Consider the following 21,804-nt stretch of genomic DNA (forward strand, 5'->3'; position numbering starts at 1 on the left):
TTGATAAACTTTGAGGGGTCCCTGGACCCTATTCTATATTTCAGTATTCAAGAAAATTCCGCCAGCGTTTTACGCTTTTTCTTCTCTAGACATCTTACAACCATCGCGAACGTATGCTTTTTGGCCGTGAAAGGAATCCATAAACTCTCGCGATATTTGTAACTCTCGGGGACGCTGTCATGGCTGCACCCGTAGACGGCCACTGGGTTTCGTTCTAAGGTGAGTGGAGCATGAGGTTAGTCAGAACGACTAGCAGCATCTTCTCCTAGACTTTTTTTTGCCAGCAGAGAGTGTGAGTGAGGAGGGTCCTGACCTAAAGGGAGGTAGCCCAGCTGCTGAATGACGTTTCCTGGTTTGTGGGGGTGAGACCTTTCAGATCATTTAGTTTTGTTTCCTCTGAAGTCCGACCTGTGTAAATCCGTATTCTTTGTGTGTGTGTGTGTGTGTGTGTGTGTGTGTGTGTGTGTGTGTGTGTGTTAGTTTTTGAGGAATGGTTTTACTATGCAGTTCAGACTGGCCTTGAACTCATTTTGTAGCCCAGGCGGCCTCGTAAATCTGTATTATTAATACGCAGCTGTTACCGACTCATTTTGGTTTCATATATACTGCTCAAGAGTCCTCAGCTCCGGTAAATTTTATTTTATTTTTTATAAAGACCAAAAAGTTATGCTGTTTCACTTGTAAACACAGTACCTATTTGTAGTATAAAAAGTTAATTTTAATAACCCTTAAGATGAAGTTTCATACAGCACTGATTACAAATTTTACAAGCCGTCTCTTTTAAAAATTAGTCGGGTCGGGACCCGTTTGTAGTAGCTATGGATTAGTCCAGGTTCGCCCTTTGCCAAGTAATAACACTGAAGAGAATCCATTCATTTTACACCCTTTGATTTCACTAAAGATATTTCCAAGGCAGTGCTAATAAAAAAAATACCTTCCGCAGAGGGTGTTTTATGGAACACTTATCTCCCAGAGATTTCTTTTGTTCTTGTTGTTCTTTTTTAGCTACAACCATTACTTCTAAAGTGGTTAACTTGGGTGCTTTAAAATATTGTACATGTTAAGGCAAAAGTGGAAGTCCATACTGCTGAGAGAGTTTTGCCATTTTAATGTGAATCTTCATGACTTGATAGATTCCCATTTGGCCTCTGCCAAATGGAAATTCATTAAGTAAATGCCATTCATAAGTAAAAGTTTTGCTTTAACTGTTTTTTTGTGATTTTGTTTTTTTATTGAAAATACAAAATAGTAATAAAGAGAAATAAGTTAAAGTTATTACACATCCCCACGATGAATTTGTTTGGCATTTTACCTCCCAGATGCAATATGGTAGCAAAGGCTATAAACATGTACATACTCTTTGTTTGCCTCAAATTTTGCTATTGCACTTTTATAGAATAATACCAAAATAGAATAAATGCACCAAGATGTTTATGTCTGTATTATTTATACTAGCAAAAAATTGGAAAAAGTCTATATGTCAAAGAAGAACGTAGGCTAATAAAAATATTGAAGCATACTGCTGTGAAAATAACTATTTGGAAGTCTGTGTAGAAACATAGACATAACTATAATATTATAAGTGAAATAAGCACAACACTATGATTGTGACTGTAAAGTCTTTATGCTTTAACTTCTATTCTTTTATTACCCTGCTCCCTACAGGAAAATGACCGCATGTATTCTCTTTCACTGTGGAAGTGATTTTTGTTTCATAGTGACATCTGGAAGGCATTTGAACGTGTTTCACTGGATAGCAAAATGAGTAACAAAACAGGTTCCATTTTATGGAGCCTCAGACGATTCAGTACTCTTGTTCCAGCTAGAAGAACTTTGAGTATATATTCTTTGGGACTTTGCAGACCAAAACTTGCTCATTCAAATTGGAACCCAAGAAACTGTCCAATTAATGACTTTGATAATAGAATGCAGCCATCTGTTGTTAGATACCTCTTTTGGGATGCATTGATGTTAAAGTCACAAAATGATGGCTTTGAGTCAGAAAACTTAAATACTGTAACAGTCTTTAGAGTTGACAGACTTTGTTCTAGAAAAATATCCTTTGACTCAAAACATTCTTTTATTTCTGCTGGTACTTGTGATAATGAATTGAAGAAAGTAAACTTTCATCATGACGTCTCTAGTAAAGATGAGCTCTCCCAGGAAATGAAACCAACCCCTATCAGCTATACAAAACTATCTGAGGAGTCCAATTCTCTGAGTGATGTGTTAGATGCATTTTCAGAAGCACCTACATTTCCTAGTAGTAAATACTTCTTAGCACTGTGGACAGTTGCCAAAAGGATGTCTGAGGATCAGAAGCGCTATGAAAAGCAGTTGATGTTTAAGCACCCTGCGTTTAACCAGCTGTGTGAACAAGCGATCAGAGAAGCCAACCGCATGCACTATAACCAGCTGCTGTACAGTCTTCACGCGATAGTGAAACTGGGAGTCTTTCAGAATACGCTTGTGGTGCAGACTTTGTTGCGGGTCATCCAGGTAAAAACTCAGAAGGAGACTTAAATGTGTTTTTATTTGGTTTAACACATCTTAAAAAGAACGAGAGGAAATAGATAATGTAGCCTCCTGAAGACGGATTGTCATTGGAATATATATATATTTCTGCTATGGTGATCTGGAGACTTTAGATGGGTTATTTGCTCTGGAAATTTGTGACAGCCTGCCCACATTTGCCTTCTCCAGGGCTGAGTAGAGGTGAAGAGGCTAAGATGGAGAGAAGCAAGATATATAAAGAAAGTCGAAGTGGTTGAAGGAAGGAGAAATGGGATAATATTATCTATGCCTTCTATTATATAATCTTGTTTAATCCTCTCAACAGCCTGTGAGGTTAGTGTCACCTTAGTTTTACAGAAGATGAAGTAGACTTCTTGCTATGAAACAGCTTGGTTAAGCTCGTACAGCTAATTGATTCACTTATTCATGCAATAAATGTACCTGGCTTAGTTACTTTTCTCATTGCTGAGACAAAATTCCTAGCACCCAAAGTTAAAGGACAAAAGGTTTATTGTAGGTCACAGTTTGTAAACATTTCAGTTTGTAGTTGGCTGGCTGCAAGGCAGGGTGGTGTAGCAGAGGAGAAGCAGTTTCAGGCAGAAGAGGCCAACAAGGGAGCAAACAGTGGAACAGTGAAGCAGCGGCCCTTTCTCTGTCCCTTGTATTCTATTCAGGCGATACACCCTTAGGGCAGGTAGACACACCCAGGGTGGACCTTCCCTTCGGTACCCACTCCCAGAACTATGTCAGACCCATCAGTGGACTCATTTAGTAATCATACCCTCTTAATTTCCAACATCAGACACTTAATCTCAGTATCACTCGCTTTACCTGGGTCTCATACACTCTAGATCCCACCCCCTCTGTGAAACCCCACCTGTGACCACATGAGTCTTTGGAGGACATCTAAACACAAACTATAACAGTATATTTGGTATCCACTATTTACAAATTGCAGTGTTTGTCAGATATATACAAGACAGGGTTCCTTGTAATCATGAAGCTTTTACTAAAACGTTCCTTTAATGATCATGCCATGTATTGAGCATTGGGCTGAATACTGGGCAATATAATTGTAAATAAAATACTGATGTCTAGGATGTGTTTTAGTGTAATGAAAAAAAATGCAAGTTTTATGAGAGTATGTAACAGGCTTCCAACGTAGTGTGGCTTCGTGATGGGAAATGGGTTTGGGGGATACACAAGGTCAGTGTTTGAAGCAGAGATATATACGGAGCAATTCTCAGTGCAGCCTTTTTACATAGAGATTGTTACTCTCATCTTGCTGATTAAGCAGCTGAAGCCTAGATAGTTCGATCACTTGCCCAAGGTCATAATGCCTGTTAATATTCCTAGATGTAGATACATATTGAGCGTTCCTTATCTAAGTGGTTTGGACCATCGGTCACTGTGCCTGGTTCAGTTTTCAAAGATTTTGATTAAGAATGCTCAACCTCTGCCTGATAAACATTTCTGATTAAGTGAATTCCCAGTCAATGGTAGAATTGGGATTCCAGTAGGAAATTATGTGCAAGTTGACTTGAACAGGTGACCGGCAGTTTGGGAGAGGATTGGTAGTGAAGGGGACAGTGTAAGATCACGTGCACAGCATCCTGAACAAGTTTGGCTAGTGCAGGAGAACCCAACAGTGTGGTGTATGTTTGACCAAGGGACAGGTAAGCTGGTTGGTGAGTGGGGGAAGCAGCAAAGCCCTAGTGTAGAACATAAGCGTGGGGAATTCGAGGCCAAATCATAAGAACCTTGTATGCATGGTTATGGAATTTGCATTTATCCTGGAGGCAACTTGGAGCCATGAACGATTTTAGGCACAAGTCCCATTAACATGCTCGTGCTCACCACCTGTGGTATTTTGCCATTCTGTTTCCATAGGAACGTATCAACGAGTGTGATGAGAGAGATCTCTCAATTCTGTCAGCTCTTTTACAGGCGATGGAGCCATGTAAGAATGTCCATGCTCTTCAGACAGGATTGTGGTGAGAGCTTTTCCTTAAACGTGGGTTTCTCTGTTTTTCTTATACCAGGAACTGAAAATTGAGATAAGCTCCTTTTCTGGAGTACGGAGGGAATGCAGGCATTGTTGGCAGTTAAAATTTGTAATACTTTATTGAATTTAAAATTGTGGCTTTAGATGAAAAATAACTGAAAATAGTCTTTTTAGGGTCTACCATATGAAGACATATGGGCAACAGTAAAATCTACATTTACATTAAATCTAAATTAATTTATCTTAAAAAGGTATTCATGTGGGTCAATAGATGTATGTTCAACTCGAAATACTGTTTAAATATAGGGATTACACAAAACTGGCTCGGTTTTATACATGGAATTTATAAAATTGATGCAACTAATATGAGTTTATTGATATTGAGAGTGATACTTAATTTCCTTTTTATGTTGGCTATGCATAGAATGTCTTACTATATTCTCCTAGACTGATTTATTCATTAGTAAAGATAGCACAGGAAACAGTGGAGGAAATAGTGTTAGGCTGGTTCTGGGTCTTTGACTAACATTTATTGTGTTTAATATCAGGTTGCTAGTTGATCAGCAAGTTTGGAAAATAAAACACATCTTCTCATTACAAACTGTGATGAAATATATTGGAAAAGACGCACCAGTGGCTCTTAAGAGGAAATTGGAGGTAAATACTTGAATTATATCTAGTGAATGAGATTGGAGAAGAATATTTCTTGTGACTCGCTGTTATTTCCTGACCCATTGTTTAGGAGTACAGCACTGTGCTTTTGAATTTATGTCTGCTAGAGTGTATTAATACATATTGACTTATAGACATAAGTCCACATCTAGATTTACTGACCTATTTTTCCAAGTCATTTTCAAATTTCATTTTTTATACTTAAAAATAGAAGTTGAGTTTTTCACAAGTGATAACATAAGCACGTTTGTCTCTAGATAAAAGCCTTGATGGAACTCAGCAGGTTCTCACACGTGAACAGCCTGCACATGTTTGAGGTCCTGGCCTCCATGAACCACCGTTCCGTCGTGCTCCTGAATGCCTGCAGCAAGGTGGCCGTGGGTGAGAACTTTGTCTCAGAGTCTGAAGCATCCAGCTAGTGTTTTGGAATATGTTTGTTTCGTTTTTAAAGATATGGTTTTTTCATAAAAAATTGTATGATATATCTAAATTTTATTTTTGCCTAATAGTTTTCTTTTTTAAAAACAAAATACAGTACTTTTTCCCTTAAACAAAAGTATTGAGCATTGTGAAAATTGCATTCAAAACATCTGATGTTTTTTGTTTGTTGACTTAATTCATTCTTCAAGATAATATCCATGGCTGTTCTATTAAAATATTCATCAGCATATTGCAATCCTGCAAGGACCTTCGATACTATAATTCAGATCTCTTCAAGGGAATAGCAGATTATGTGGCTACAACGTTTGATATCTGGAAGGTGAAACATGTAAGTATGTTATCAATGGTGAATAAGCGTTGGAAATTTCAAGAAGCTTATTAATTCACTTAGCATGTTTAGTATGTCTTTCTGTTTTATAGCAGGTAAATTATCAAAATATTCCCATTCTTACTTGACTTTTGCAAACTTGGCCGCATGTTACTTTCATCTGGGAGGTTGTTTCTGTTAATGCACTGCTCAGTCTTTTGATGATGTTCCTATTTGCAACAAAAATGATATCATCCAAACTTTGCTCTTCTATTTGGTTTTCAGAAGATTGTGTGCTACTTGGTTAGGTATCTAGTATCGCTTATACTTTTTCCCTGTTAGATTTTGAATAGTAAAGATGAATGACGTGAGAATAAAACTATTATTACTAAATGAATATGAGCACTGTTTTCTTCAGCCTTGCAATTCAGGAGTGATACTTAATAATAAAAACAATTAAAAATGAAGCAGCTTATAAAAATTTTTTTCCAATGAAGTAGATGATAACTGTGGTAAATCAGTAGGATCAGTTTGAAGAATAAGATGAATGTGGGTTTATAATGAAAATTTATTTTGAAAAAAAAGCTATTATTGTGATAAAAAACCAGGAAGGAAATCAGAGGTGAACTAGAAAGCTTATTTTAATCATAATACTTCAGCTCTATCCTCACTTTTAGAAATTAATATTAAATAGAGAAATTTTGATTATCTTATTTAGAACTTAGGAAATGAACTGGGAACAGCCCATGATTTACGATGGGAAAGCTTCAGAAAAGATATATTTTAAAAGAAATTTTTGGGTCTGGGGGATTTAGCTTAGTGGCATAAGCACCTGCCTTGCAAGTGCACAGTTGTGAGTTTGATCCCTGCTACCAAAAAAAAAAAAAAGAAAGAAAGAAATTCCACATCAGTTGTGTAAATACTACTGTAGGAAAATGTGGTTTTTAGATAAAAGTAGAAGTATGGAAATCATTGTGTGACCTAATACTATCAGCTTATTTAAAACATTGCTTGTTAATTTGATGGGTAGATTTTGTTACTTTGAGGGAGTGTTCTGTTATCCAGACAGTGGTATGGGCTGTTTAGACTTTTTGGGACCTAAAAATTACTATTAGCATAGTGTCACTAAAAAGGCTTTCCTGAATTCTCTCTTTTTAAGGTTGTTTTTCTCCTCATTTTGTTTGAAAAACTTAGCTTTCGACCCCTTTATTTGATGAACGTGTTTGTGAAGAAAATCACTGAGGAGCCTGAACTTCTAAACCAGAAAAACATCATCTCTATTCTGCATGTGTATTCTTCTCTCAATTACATCGACAAAGAGTAGGTACTTTTTTTTTTTGCTTTTTATTGCCATGTAACATATATAGAAAATCTTACAAATCATAAACTTAAGGAATAATTGCCAGTGAACATATTCATAACTATCACTCATGTCAAGAAATAAACTAGTATCCTTTCAGTTAAACATAATTTTATTTTTGCTCTTCTTTGTCTCTTTTTCATTCAGTATAGGAGTTTTCACTTCAGACCCCCCTGCCTTATCCCCTCAGATCCTGTGTTCAGAGTTCATTTTTTAAACTTTGTTCCAATGTTGAGAAATATATTTCCAGTTTTCAGGTTTTTACTTTTCATTTTGTTGTTTTTTATTGTGGTGAGAACTTAACATGAGATTCACTCTCCTGTCAGATTTCCAGTGCAGAGTGCAGTGTTGGTTCCTGTCTGTGCAGTGATGTACAGCAGATCTCTAGAACTTCATCGTCTTCCCTGAGTGAAACCCTGAGCCCAGTGAACCGAGACTCCCTCATTTTTGCTTTCTTCACCTTGCCACCTGCAGTCACCAGTTTAGGAATTTCTAGTTCAGTTTTTCTTAGGTTGCTCAAGTAAGTCCTATGACGTAGTATTTGACCTCTTGTGACTAGCTTATGGGACTTGTAAGGTCTTTGAGGTTTGTTGATGCTGTAGTATGTGGCGGGATTTCCTTTTTAGGGGCTAAACAGTATTCCATGGTATAGATGCACATTTTCCTTATTCACCTGTTTAGGGGCTCTAGGTTGTTTGTGTATCTTGACTTTTGTGAATAATGTTGCAGTGACCGTGAAAGTACAGACATCTTTTTGAGATCCTGACTTCACTTCTTACAAATACAGAAGTAGGACTGCTAGATCATAGAGTAGTTCTACCTACAGTCTTTTGAGGAAGAGTTACACTGTTTCCCTTGATGACTGTGCCATTTGGCATTTCTGCCAACAGTGTGCAAGGGTTCCAATTCTTCCACTTTGCCAACACTTCCTGTTGTTCTTTCTGGATGTAACCAGGCGGTGGGTCATAATCTCATTATGGTTTTCATGTGTGCTTCCTTGATGATCGCGGATTCTGAGCACCTTTGCCTCTGCCTAGTGACCATTTATGTATCTGTTTGGAGAAATACCTATCTAGTTCTTTTGCCCTTTTTCTAATCATGGTTCTTGCTGTTTTGCTGTTGAGTTATAGGAGTGCCTTATCTAGATGTTTACCCCTGTGAGAGAGCTGGTTTGCCAGTGGTTTTTCATGTTCCTTAGCTTGCCTTTCAATTCTGTTGATTCTTTGCAGTCAGAAGCTTTTTAGTGTGACATAGACCCCATGTTTCTTTTTGCCCTGGTTGCTTGTATTTTGGTGTCACATCCAAGAAGTCATTATACAGATCAAGATCGTAAAACTTTCCCTGTTTGTCTTCCAGGAAGTTAGAGGCTTAGGTCAAGCATGTAAATCTTTAATTGGTTTTGAGTTGATTTTTATGCATGGTGTAAGATCAGCACCTAATTTTATTATTTTGCCTGTGAATATTCAGTTCTCCCAGTGCCTTTCGTTGAAGAGATTGTCTTTTCCCCATTAGACATTCTTGGCATTCTTCTCTTTTTTTATGCCAGTACCATGCCGTTTTAACAACCAGAGCTTTGCAGTATATTTTGAAAAAGGAAAATGTTATCCTTCCAGTTTAGTTCATTCTTCCCAAGATTACTTTCACAATTCAGGCAATTTTGTGTTTTCCATATGAATTTTAGGATTTTTTTTTCTATTTCTGTAAAAAATACCACTGGGTTTTTGACAGAAGTTGCATCCAATCTGGGTGATTGTGAGTGGTACAGACATTTTAACAATATTGTCTTCCAGTTCATGAACTTGAAATATCTTTCTATTTATTTGTGTTGTCTTTAATTTCTTTCTTCAGTGTTTGTGGGTTTTGGTGTTACAAGTCTTTTACTTCTTTAGTTAGGTTTATTCCTAAGTATTTTGCTCTTTTTCATGCTACTGTAAATAGAATTGTTTTCCTAATTTCCTTTTTGGATAATTTGTTGTTAGTGTATAAGAATAAAGCAAACAATTCTGCTCTGACTTGCATGCATTTCCTTTCCTTTGTTTCTTTTCCTTCGTTTGTTGTGTTCATTTTTTCTCCTGGTTGCTCTGGCTAGGAACCCCAATACTATGTTAAGTATAAGTGAGAGCAGGAATTGCTCCCTTATTCCTGATCTTCTATAAAGAGATTTCACCTCTTTCGCCATCTAATATGATGTTGGATGTGAGTTGTTTACTAGTTGATTTTTGTGGTACTGGGGGTCGAACCCAGGGCTTTCATGCCGAGCTACATCTGCAGCCCTTTTTGAAATTTTTACTTTGAGCTGGGGTTTCTCTGTGTCGCCAGGCTTGACCTTAGACTCTTCCTGTCCCAGCTGCTTACAGTGCTGGAGTTACAGCCGTAACCACCACGCCTGGCTCTGTGAGGGGCTGGGCTGGTCTTGCCTTTTTTTCTCTCTCCTCTCCTCTCCTCTCCTCTCCTCTCCTCTCCCCTCCTTTCCCGTCCCCTCCCCTCCCCTCCCTTTTTTCTTTTCTTTTCTTTTCTTTCTTTTTTTGACACTGGGGATTGAATCAAGGGCCCTCACACTGAGCTACTTCCCTACCCTTTTGCATGTCTCTCTCTCGAGGCGGGGTCTCACTGTATTGCCCAGGTTGATTTCAGACCTGTGGTCCTCCTGCTGTAGTCTCCTGAATATCTGGGATTCCAGGTGTCTGCCAGCACAGCTGGCTGCCCACTTCTTGATTGTGCGATTCATTGCCATGTAATCCTTCATGGTAGGTGGTTAAGCTGTTCTTACTGCTCTAGTATTAGTTATGATGTCTCCTTCATTGCTGATTTTATTTACGTCTTTTTGTGTTGGTCTGTCTGGGATTTGTCAACTTCATTAATCAGTTTTAAAAATCAAGTCTTATATTGCGTACTGTCATCCCCAATTCATTCACCCAAAGGACAAGACATCTGCATTCAATTGTTTGAACAATACCAGTACAACCCTTTTTCTATAATGAACTCAGAAATCAGTAGTATAACTTTTTAAACTATTTTTATATACATACATATGTGTATTATGTATATGTATGTATATATATATATAGTTTAAGTTTGTCACACTAGTGAGGCAATACAATATTTCCATATGTGAGTCTGATTTATTTTACTTATGAGCATGGACTCAGGTTGCATCTATTTACTTATAAAAGTTTCCAGTTTATTCTTTGTTATGGCTGAGTAGTACTCCATTGTATAAAATATGACCATTTGTTGTAGTCAGGGGTTGTACACAGAGAACAATTCAGATCAGGACATGGAGTTTATAATATTTTTATAATGGTCACCGGAAGTTAACACAGGAGAATGCAGGAAACCTATCCGCAACACCAACGACATAGATTTAGTCAAGAGTGTAAACCCCATGGCAATGTCCCACAGTGTAGACACCGCGTGTTTTATTCTCTCATCCGTTGGTGGCATGGAGACCGTACCCAAGAGTCAGCTCTTGCGGACTGTACCACTGTAAAATGTCGCGTCCATGAACAGCTCCCCACAACGAATGTGAACATTCCGTACTGCACGTGTACTAATCAGAACATCTCAGCACATAGAAATTATTCATGCCAAAGACGCAGTCTCGTGCCCCCAGTACAGGATTGCAGTGTCGCGCGTCTGTCTTTGTGTGCATCTTGGGAGGTTTCTGCCTCCACACACCGTCGTATTGCTGGTGCTCTGTCCCCTTCCGTTTCAGCTGGGAGAACTCGCTCGTAGTTTTGGAAGGCAGAGCCAGGGGCGCTGTTCACTTCAGCTTCCGTTGGTTGAGAGTCTTTATCTTCCCTTCCTGTGGGAGGACGCTGGGCGCAGGAGTGTGGCCTGCTGGGCTGCCGTGTTTTCAGCCCGATGAATACTTTATCCTGCTTCTTCGCAGCTTGCAGGGTGCCCACACTGTGGGGTGTGGGCAGTGGCTGCACTCCCTCGCCCAGGGTCGGTTGCAGTGGGTGAACTCTCACTGCCCAGCGGGGTCAGCTTGTGGGGGGCTGTGCGCCTACGGAAGGTGGGACTGCCCTTCATGCATGTTCTCACACAGCTGCTCTGGGGTCACGCTTGTCCTGAGTGCAGGACTGCCGGCTCTCGACTGAACACTGGGCTCCCCAGCAATGCCTTGGGTCCGTTTATTTCATGAAGTCAAGGGTTCAGAGGGCTGAGGGGCAGGATTGTTAGGTCAGAGAACGCTTCCCGCCCTGTAGGTTCTGCTTTCACTTCAGATTTCAGAGGCGGCAATGGACTGAGTTCAGTGGAAGCGGCCGCCCCTGTGGGCAGTTGGTGGACACAGTGTGCTGGGCCCCCTTCAAAGCAGCTGCCCACATGCTGTCCCCTGCACTGCCGGGTGCTCCTTCCGGAGCTCCTGTGCCTGCTGCGGCTCGCACGGGCCCCAGAGTGGGCCGTGACCACATAGTGGTAGCGTTTGTCAGCCCCTCTGTCTCAGCCCTTCTGCTGTTAGGCTCTGCGAACCCAATCGCAGCTGCCTGTTACCTTGAGCAGCACACAGGGTATGGCAAGAAAGGCACAGTTAATAAAGGTGGAGAAATGTCCCCAAGCTCACACTTTCTCTGTGCCCTGATGCCAGCAGTGTTGAGGTTAAGAAACCCAAAGTCCTGTAGGAAAGTAGGGAGAGTGAGGCTGAGCAGTCATCCTGGGTACTCATGAAGGTGCCATCACCTGCGTTCGGTATCCTGGAGGAGGCCCCCGCTGTGGCCCCTGTGCCCCTGTGTGGTCCGGGTGCACTCAGTGGTCCGCTTAGTGAGGCTGCTCACTGCCCAATCTGGTCTGGTCCCCCCCCCCCATAGTGCATGTGGCCTGCCCAGCGCACCAGGTCTCCCTCCTGGCTGCCGTCACCTGGCCTGTGGGGCCTCCCAGTGGGTGGCAGGCATTGGCCCCACAGGCTCCGTGTTAGGTCCTTCTGCCGGCCTCACTGCACGATGTCACTGGTTACTCAGTACCACCGGAGCCCCACTCACAGGATCTGCCCCGGTCGGTCTCTTCCGCCTGTTCAAATTCCATGTCTCCCAAAGGCTCCCCGTCTGCTTGCCTTCTTCCATGCTGTCACACTGTGCATCTCACTGTCGTCTGTGTGACGTAGGTGTGTGCCCTGTGAATCAGACTGACCTTGCTGGGCCTGGGACCCAGCCAGACTTTGATCTTTCCTCTCTCACCGGTGCTTCACCGTCCTGTTACATGGTTCAGCACTAGCTCTGGATGGGAGCCCTAGGTTTGCAGTTCTAACCCAGAGTTTGGAGAGCGAGGGAGTTTTAATTGGTTATAAAACTGTGATAGTGGGGGTCAGGCCTTCCAGAAAATCTGGCATAGTGATTAAGAGGCTCTGAAACCTGAGAATTTAGGTTCTCATACGGTAACTGCTGCTTGCTGGCTGAGTGTTCCCAGACTGGTTACTCAACTTCTCTGAGCCTGGCATAATCACAGTAATGCATGATCGTGTTTTAATTGGAATTAAGTGAGTGAAAACCTGTGAGATACTGAGTATGTGAGACACATAGCGGTAACCAGTCGCTCATTGGATTCGTGCACATGCCTGCGAGACAGCTGCGCATCCTGAGCTGTGTGGAAACTGACTTACAGGCCTGGTTCTCTGAAGGCTGTGCTTTGGACCCTTCATGCAGTTTGTGTGAGGTACTTGATCAGCTCTTCCTTGTGTTTGCATTTGAAATCTGGCTTCTCTTTGTTCCTTAAAAGGTTCCTAGACATGATAGCCCGCACTCTGACTGACTGTCTTCACCACGTCTCGCATGAAAACCTGCTGGATGCTTTGTGTTCATTTTGCAAAATGAATTACTTCCCCTCCACTCTTCTTGATGAGCTCCTCCAGAAGGATGTCATCAGCGAGCTGCTGACGACAGGTAGGTGCAGCGCTTCTAGTGGCTGCCGAGCCAGTGCTCTGCGGAACGGAAGTGGCTGAAATGTGCAGACCTGATGTTACTGAGGAAGGGGTTAATCCTTCCTCGTGGTGAAGTCACAGGTCAGGCTTCAGAGCAGAGTATCTGTGTGACGGGGGCTGCATACAAAAGAGAGTCCAGATGGTGATGCTGTCATAGCTTGCCACCGCTCTGACAGAAATGCAGTACTGGGAAGTAACTTACAAGGCAGGATTGGTTGGGCTTAGAGTTTGGGAGGTTTCCGTCCATGGTCACAATGGCCCTATCACTTTGGGCCTGCAGCAGCTCAGCACATCATAGTGAAAGTGCTCGGTACCCGGGAAGTGTAAACACAGAGAAGCAGCAAAGGGCTGGAATCCCTGTCCAGGATGCCCAGTGGCCTAACTTCCTTCCAGGAGGCCCTACCACCCCCCAGGCCTTGGATGTTTGGGTCTCTGGGGAGCATTTAAGGGCCGACCCATAGCCGTGACCATTGCATGCACCTGCACAAGCGCTAGCTAAATGTGCGGGAGCTGAGGTGTGTGTTTGTGTTTCCTGATCTGTATGCATCGCATAGGAAGCCAGCTTAAGTCCGCTTCTGCAGCTGTAAACATTTGGTCACCCACAGTCTGTACTAGGAATACAGCCTGTTAGTCCAAGTAACTAGGTACCAAGTGAGTGGATCTATTTTCTTTCAGACCAAACTTACTGACTTCTAAATTTTAAAATATCAGAACAATGTAGTTAAATTGTTCTAAAAAAAAATGTTGTATGATGCAAATTTGAGTTGTAAGGGGCCAACACATAGTGTGGGTTTTCAGAGTACAGTGTTGGAGTGTGATCCAGGGACCTGGAGTCCGGTCTCCGTGCTGCCTTTGATTAATCATCATTAACATTTCCGGACACTTTCTCCTGTAAAGTGCAGAGTTTACACTGCATCCTCTCTTCAGATGGTTTAAGCCGTAAACATTGGCAGGTGCAGGTCATTGCTCCAGGTACAAGAAATGAGGGTGACACCAAGAGGTCTGTGTGACAGGGGAGGGACTGTTGGAAATACAGGTGCTGCTGGAATTTAGCTCAGCAGTGTAAGCGCCTGCTGGCAAGCGTGAGTTCTGAAGTTTGATCCCTGGTACCAAAAAACAAAACAAAACAAAACAAACCATGTGCTCACATAGTTTTTTGGCAGTAACATTTTTCTTCATGCGGAATACCCTTGCTTTCTTCATTTTCTCCTTTAGGTGACACAGAGAAGAATATTTACAAGCTTCATGTTGTGGATGCTTGTCTGCAACTGGATTGTGCTTCTTATCCCAAGGCCATTGGCACAGCCCTGCCCCTGCTGCCATCTTTTCCTTCGTTTCCAAATGAGAAAGTCACCGAAGGACTGAACAGGCTTCTAGAGGGCAGCAGAGATTTCTTGTCAAAAGATGTGCAGTTGCCGCATAATTACTATATTGGTACGGGGCTGCCTGCATTGTGTCTGTCCCCTTTGTGTTTGGCAGATGATTGTTACCTTACTGCAGCCGGGCGGTGTGGTGGGGCCCCGCCCTTGGGCCTCCACTGCCTGGGTTTGGACTCCTGCCCTGTGACTTCCTAGCACAGGGGCTTACCAGCCTCGGTTTCCTCACCTATCAAATGGCTGTAATAATAATGTCCACCTCAGGACTCTTGTGAATGGTAAAGGCAAGTGTAAAATCTCCAGGCCGGTGTCTGGCACAGGGGAAGCCTTCAGTAAGTTTGGCCACCGCCATTACTACTGGTGGTGGTGTCGGACATTCAGGCACCGAAAGTTACTTTGAGCAGTGTTTAAAAAATTAATCCTATTTTTTTTTTTTTTTTTTTTTCAGATTTTGAAATCAGAACAGATGCCAACAGGAGGCAAGTACTTTGATTTTCTAATGTATATGTACTGGCTGCTATGAATGTACACTATATATACTCATTTTCTAGGCTGTCTAAATTTAAATCTTCATTTGGAAAGACTTCACATTAAACAGCAGTAATACTCATACTAATGTTCGTGCGGAGCTTGTGATACCCAAAGGAATCTGCTGCCGTGAATTTACTGCTGGGGCGTTGACTGTGTGATGGCTGAGAGTACCAGGCTAGAGTTGGGTCACTTACTGAAACACACTTTTTTTAAAACTTAGATTTCGAAGCTAAACAACCCAATAAAACAGTGTTAACATACTTGAAACTACCAAGGCAGTGTGTACTTCTGACAATAAGATAGCATACAGATGAGAATTCTACAAAATTCAAGTGCACAGATACCGAGGTCTGTCACCAAGACCTGTGAAGAAGTAGAGGAACCCGAGCTTTCTGGTGGAGTCGTGTCATGCATGGGTTAGAGGACAGGAACACGAGTCATAAATTGATTCCTTGATAGAGTATGCATGTGCTTCTGGGTAAACACCGGGACTTCTGCAGGAGAAATGACCATACCACGTGGGCCAGGGGCCACCCGCTCAGCCCGCCCCTGAGATCACAGGAGCCTGGCATGGCCTCTGCCATCAGCCTGGGGCACACATGAAGACAGGCCAGGGTGGACACCGGCCCCCAGGAGCTCTGCCTCGTGTTGTTCTGTTAGAGGTGCACGTAAACACCGTGCAGCCTGGAACTTCTGCGCTTCGGGGTCCCAGCTCTCTGTGGGCACTGTCTCGCCCACATCCCCAACCTGCTCTTGGGAGAGAGTTCCTGACCGTGGTCAGACAGGTTTGCCTTGTAAGCTACTTCATTGTTCTGACATAATACAACTTAATAAACAACAGTAGTCCTTAAAGTACCGAGAAATGGGGGCTCCAGCCATTTCTTTAACAATATAAAATTTCTCATACAACGGCCAGGGTGGAACAGACGTGAAGAAATAAATGGCTTTTTTCCTTCTCTTTTTTTTCCTCCCAGTGCACGTATTTCCAAATGGAAAGAAGAACAAATAACGTCTTTCACATTTTTTGTTAACGTTTTCAAATTCTACGTTTTTCACATTTGCCTTTCTGTTAATTGGTCCCCGGCTCTGGTTTTTAAACATTGCTGTCTAGAATATGTGCAGGGCATTACAAGAAAATCATTTGCCATTTGGGGTTCCTGCACCAGTACTTCTGCTGAATAACTGTACTTTACATCAGCGGTTAGCACAGGAAATGTTTGAGACAGGTCCTTTCACAGCTGAAGATTTTCCTCCTCAAAAATACAACCATCCTTTGAGCTGGCCGAGGGTTAGCTGCTTGTGTAAAACGCTATTGAAAGGTTTTGGGGTGTAAAGAAGCCTCCATGTCCTGCAGTATGGAAACGTGGTATGATTTCGCTTCGTGCCCTATAAAAGCCAAACAACAGGAAAAGGCAAGGCCTGAGAGGTCGGGAGTGGGGAGGGTGTGGCCAGGGAATACTTAACTTTGGCCCCCAGAGAGCAGGGAAGCCATGAGGCTGCACATGGCAGCCTTAGTGATGTTTCATGGTTCATCTTTGTTTTTAGGGTAGCTGTGCTGTGTGTTCCCAAGTCTGCATACTGTTTGGATTTAAGCCACCCCAGAGGATTCCTGGCCATGAAAATACGACATCTGAATATAATGGGTTTTCACGTGGTCTTGGTAAGAAGGATGCACTTGAAGTGTGTAATGACTGATGGACATTCTAGCGGCTACGTGGACAGTGAGGTTGGAGTTGGTGGCCAGTCACTAGAAAAATAGTCAGTGCTACTGGAATAAGTATTTTAGTTACTGTTTTCTTTAAGAAAGAGCATTCCTAGTACATGATTGGCTCTTACTCTGATTGCTGTTATTTAGTAGAGAGATTTAAAAATGTTATTCTAGTCAGCTTTAATCCACTTTTGATAAAAATGCAAATTTTGTTTTACTTAGCTCCAGACATGTGAAACCATTTTCAGTCTGCAGATTAGCTTGAACAGGGGTGAAGGAGTGGAAGCTTGTTTTCTTGGTGCGGGGGTTTAGAGCCTGTGAGGCTGTTATACGGTGCTGGGCCCCTGGATGCCGGGCCCCTCCGTGGGCCCCAGCACCAGCCTGATCCAAATGTCCTCTTCAGCTGACTCTCTCGCAAGCACTCACAGCTACATCTGTGGTAATGCCGGAGCCGCTTCAATGCTGCGGTCCTGCACATGCTATGACGTGTAAACTTTCTCCTCTTCCCTTGTCACGCCTTAGTGTCCAGAAGTGAACTGTGCGAGGATCACTGCGATGAAGATAGCCCCCCCCCCGTTAGTGCGTGCTGCTTGAGATTTTGTTTTTCATGCTAGTGGTAGTATATATCCTAGGGAAGGGGTTCCCAAGAAAGTAACTTTTGCACTGCTTAGCTGGCCTTTAGGGTTTATATAAGCTTCACTGGGGCAGCTTTCCTCAGTCTTATCAAAGAGTCTCGTTAGATCTTTAAAATACAAGTAATTATAAGGTAATATTTGCTTTTAGAAAGTGGTTTACTTGATGCTACCTTTTTTAAGTTCGGATCTCTAAAGAAGCTTTTATTCCGTGTGTGTCTCCTCACAAATTGCTTCCTCTTTCTCTGGTAAGGTCAAACGCTGGGAGATGGAAAAGCTGAAGATGGAGGATGCAATCCTATTTCTGAAGAATAAGATCTATTCATCTGAAGTTGTTCCTACTAAAGCAAATTCACAAAGCCCGTATTAAAATAAAAACCAACCTTTTCATATTAGAATACATAGATTTATAAAAATAACTTTAATAAAGACTGTAGTACCATTATCAGTAGAATTGACCTGGCTGTTTACTGTATCAGAAAATGTTATTTTGGTTCACTCTTAATTTTAAGAGTAAAGAAGCATTGTTCCTGGCACGTTAAAATGTGCTGGCAAAAGTTCCAAAAGGGTCACACACCTGTTCCGTCTGCTGCCCACATATTTGACAAATCATTCGTGGTAGGTTTCACTTTTGCTTATTAGCTTTGATGTATCAAAAATGTTTGTTTTAAGGGGCTGGGGATTTAGCTCAGCGGCATAAGCTCCTGCCTTGCAAGCGCACGGTCCTGAGTTTGATCCCTGGTACAAAAAAGAAAAAGAAAAGGTTTTGTTTTGTTTTTGTAGTTGAACTGTGGTGGGTCACAAGCAAGGTGACATGGGGACAGGCCTGTTTGGAAGCTGCATACTTGTGTTTCTGCTGGAGGCTGTTTGCAGACTGATGATTTGGTGTCCAGATCATTTCAGGCACTGGTCGGGTAGCAGCTGGGCCCTGCTCTTCAGCTGCTGAGTCTGCAAGAAGCAGCGAGGCGCGTTTTGAAAGAACGGATGAACGTGGTGTTTGCATTGTAGGTACAGGTGCTTCCTGGACCACAGGAGGGGAACAGTGAGATCACAAATGGGTGATGAGGAGTCTGTGTTTATGTGAACCAGTGGTTACAAGCTGGTAATACTGGACTGTTGCCATTTAGTTTATTCCCGCACTTCCCATCACTTTATGAGAGCCTCTAGATGAACTGTGTGACCGCACTTTGTTATAAATTAGACCGGACAAGTGTTTATGAGTTGTGTTTATTCATTCTTTTGTTTAATTATTTGTTCAGGTTCAAGCATTTGTTCATTACACCTGACCACCAGTGTAGGCTGGGAAGAGTGCTGAACGGGCACGGTCGCTTGTGGGACTCAACTGGGTCCCATTCGGGTACCAGGTACCCAGGACGTGCAGACACCGGACCTCTTACTGCGTGCGTGCCAGTGGCTGCTGTGTGTCCCTCTGCATCCTGCTCCTCATTGTCTTGCAAACTGTGAAGTACAGCTACTCCTATGGTTATCTCGGTCGTCACCTGACCGGAGCCGCGGGAGACAGGAGACCAAACTCGAGCAGGATCAGCTCTCAAACTTTATTACGTACAGCGAACCGGACCTGACAAGGTCCGCCACCCTCAACGTTGGTTCCTCTTCCGCCGTTGGGGGCAGGAACAACCTCTTATAAGGGGAAGCAGTATCCAATCACAGAGAAGCGCGTCTAACAAGCTGATAGGCTAGCGTCACGGGTAACTGGGCAGACATGACAATTTGGCGGGCTTGTTCAGGCCGGGAAGAACCCGGAAGCAGGAAATGGGCGCCATCATAGGCGGCTTCCCACAGTCACCCCTCATGTCTACTAGGAAGATAAATTACTTGGAAAAGCTGCATCCCTCTTGCCAAACCCTGTACGACGAGGCTCAGAATGCGAGCTGAGCTGATGTAGGCTTATGAGCAAAGTAGTCAGGGATTCCCTGGGCTGGCAGCAAAAATACAGCAGTTTGACTCCAGCCACCAGCTTTTGTCAGTCAGCCCAGCCTGTTAGAAGAGGTAAGAACTGAAAGGAAATAGCGTGATCATTCAATGCACCGCCCTCCTTTTATGGACGGGAAAGTTAAGGCTCCTAGAACTGCATTTCTCTGAAGTCTAGGTCACGATACTGACTTACACCTGTGTCCAAAGACATTAGAATTTCGTTACGGATTAAACATCTGGGTTTGTGTGCTTATCACGTGTTGTAACCTTTTTAAGCCTCAGAGTAAAATGAAAATATTCCATTATTTATGAAACTAAGATTTTTTAAATGTTAAACGTGGATCAGTTTTCTTGTGGCTAATTATGCTTCAGTCAAAGGACTGGCCCCATTTTTACGCTTATGTATGACTGCCATTTGTGGCAATTTCCTTGAGTTTGAGCTGTTTGATATGGCAGATAAGGGGTTCCTCTTTCACTAGCATTGCTAATACCAGCATCCTTTGTTACTTTGTGGCAATGTCAGAAAAATGGGCAAACAGCTGAGCAGCGCGAGAGAATTTCAGTCTCCTGGTGAAGGCATGCATATGCACACCATGGATATTTTTGCGTTTGAGATTAGCACTGTTATCTTCCTTTCAGAATAACAGCGCTAAAGAAGGTGTAAGAAGGTGTAAGGAGGCAAGCGCTTGCATGCGCTGCTGGTGGAATGTAAATTAATTCAGGCTTTCTAGAATGTACGTTTTCTCCTGTGTTTTAAAAAACAGTTCCATCGAAGTGTAATTTACCTACAGTGGACTGCATACATTGTATTTAAGGTGCACGATTTGGTAAATTTTGACATATAAGTACATACATACCTCAGAAATCATCACCATGATCAAGACGGTGGGCAGATCATTCACCTCTAAAAGGATTTATTCCCTTTCGTGTGGAGTGCGGTGGGGGTGTTGGGTTTCCGTAGCACTGGCTGCAGTGTTTGTTGGTGGAAAAAGTATTTTCCTTACGTGACATAAAGAATCAGTAGAACCTAGTGTTAGCATACTCAGTAGATTAAATATTGCCTTTGTGTGAAATTTCCAAGTATTTTTCGGCATCCTTAATGAATGGCTTGATCTTGCTTCCTAGATATCACTATTAAATACCAAATTGTGCCCTTGAAATGGCTATGAGTAATTCTTGATCAAGACACCGAAAGAGGTTACTTAGACATATTAGTTACCACTGACAGGAAATTTTGTTTACGAACGTATCCGATCATGAAACAGTTTGAGAAACCACTCAAAACCTGAAGATTGTGTTTACAGCCTAGCAGGTTTTTTTAGACATTGAAGAGTGCAGTGTTGGTGTTTCTGCATGCAAGGATACAAATGGATTTCAGATGCAGTTGAGTTTTTAATGACAGTGTTTCTAAAGCGTGATGACGCCCTGAGAGAATAAAGCTGGAAGAAGCTGGCGGTCCTCAACCCCAGCTCTGCTTCCCTGATCTTAGCTGGCAGCTAGAGCGTCCTCTGTCCACATGGCCAGGCTGCTCAGGTAGATGTCCGGGTGACAACAGCCGCTTGGTGTTACAGACAGCAACCCTGACAGCAGAGTGAGGGCCCTGAACCTGCAGGTTACTGGCCAAGAGGCTTTGGCTGTGTATGGCAGGCTGAGGAGTCTTGATATACTTGTGACCCATTTGTGTATGGGTGCATGTTCTGGCTCAGTGATGGGCCCGGGAAAAGCTGAAGTGTGTATTTCCAGGCCCTTCCTGCTTGAACTCCAAGTGAGACTTAGCCACTCCATGCAGAGACACCTGCACGAAATCAGGTAGGTCCAATGAGATGGACTTCCTGCTTGTGTTCCTACCAACAGCCGTGGGGGTGTGGCTGGTCTGGAATCGCAGCAGCAGGTCCGCCGGATGGTGTGGCAGGGATGGGGCATCCGTGTTGCAGGAGACGGACTGTGGCTGAGGATGTGGTTCTGGGGTCCGCACCTGTGATGTTCCTGCTCCAGGTGCCAACACCTGCATAATAAACGCTGCAGCTGTATGCTGAGGTATGTTGTAAATTTTAGGGACAGAATGCGTGTCCCCAGAGTTTGGTGAACTTTGCTCAGGATTGGAGTCATGTTAAAGTCCACTGGCTACCTTGCCAGGATGTGCTGGTTCACATGCCCTGGCTTCCCATGCTGCACGCGCACTGTCCCAGCGGCCGAGTGGAGAGGGCAAGAGTCCTCATACCCTGATGGTCTTGGCTCACCTGTCACCACCTTCCCCGGGTTTTCACTGCAACCTGCCAGTTTCCTCCATGATCTTTCAGATCAGGACCCTAACATCCAGAATCGGGGCGGGTGTGTGTGCGCCCAGTGGTGTTAGGAATTCCATTCCTTCTTTTTGCCAGAAAGGAAAAATTCAGAAGAGAAGGG

General features: G+C 43.0%; 1 protein-coding gene across 1 annotated transcript; it reads left to right on the top strand.

Annotated features, from left to right (window-relative positions):
• The first annotated feature begins 29 nt into the window (after window positions 1–29).
• Fastkd2 (FAST kinase domains 2) lies at window positions 30–17,917 on the top strand. Its single transcript, XM_013157722.3, has 12 exons — window positions 30–219; window positions 1,666–2,499; window positions 4,405–4,508; window positions 5,068–5,176; window positions 5,449–5,572; window positions 5,821–5,960; window positions 7,099–7,259; window positions 13,015–13,178; window positions 14,432–14,650; window positions 15,041–15,071; window positions 16,669–16,783; window positions 17,717–17,917. Exons 2-12 carry the CDS (start codon window positions 1,762–1,764, stop codon window positions 17,831–17,833), a joined length of 2,022 nt encoding a protein of 673 aa, XP_013013176.1. The 5' UTR covers window positions 30–219; window positions 1,666–1,761; the 3' UTR covers window positions 17,834–17,917.
• Window positions 17,918–21,804: the final 3,887 nt, after the last annotated feature.

This window comes from Cavia porcellus, unplaced genomic scaffold (genome assembly GCF_034190915.1).
Source record: "Cavia porcellus strain 051 isolate PalLab524CR breed Dunkin Hartley unplaced genomic scaffold, mCavPor4.1 scaffold_26, whole genome shotgun sequence".
Taxonomy (NCBI): Eukaryota; Metazoa; Chordata; class Mammalia; order Rodentia; family Caviidae; genus Cavia; species Cavia porcellus.

Coding starts and splice junctions, on each gene's coding strand:
- Fastkd2 (XM_013157722.3), top strand. CDS start 1,762: ATGAGTAACAAAACAGGTTCCATTTTATGGAGCCTCAGACGATTCAGT. Junction 2,500..4,404: donor CTTTGTTGCGGGTCATCCAG/GTAAAAACTCAG, acceptor CTGTTTCCATAG/GAACGTATCAACGAGTGTGA. Junction 7,260..13,014: donor CTCAATTACATCGACAAAGA/GTAGGTACTTTT, acceptor GTTCCTTAAAAG/GTTCCTAGACATGATAGCCC.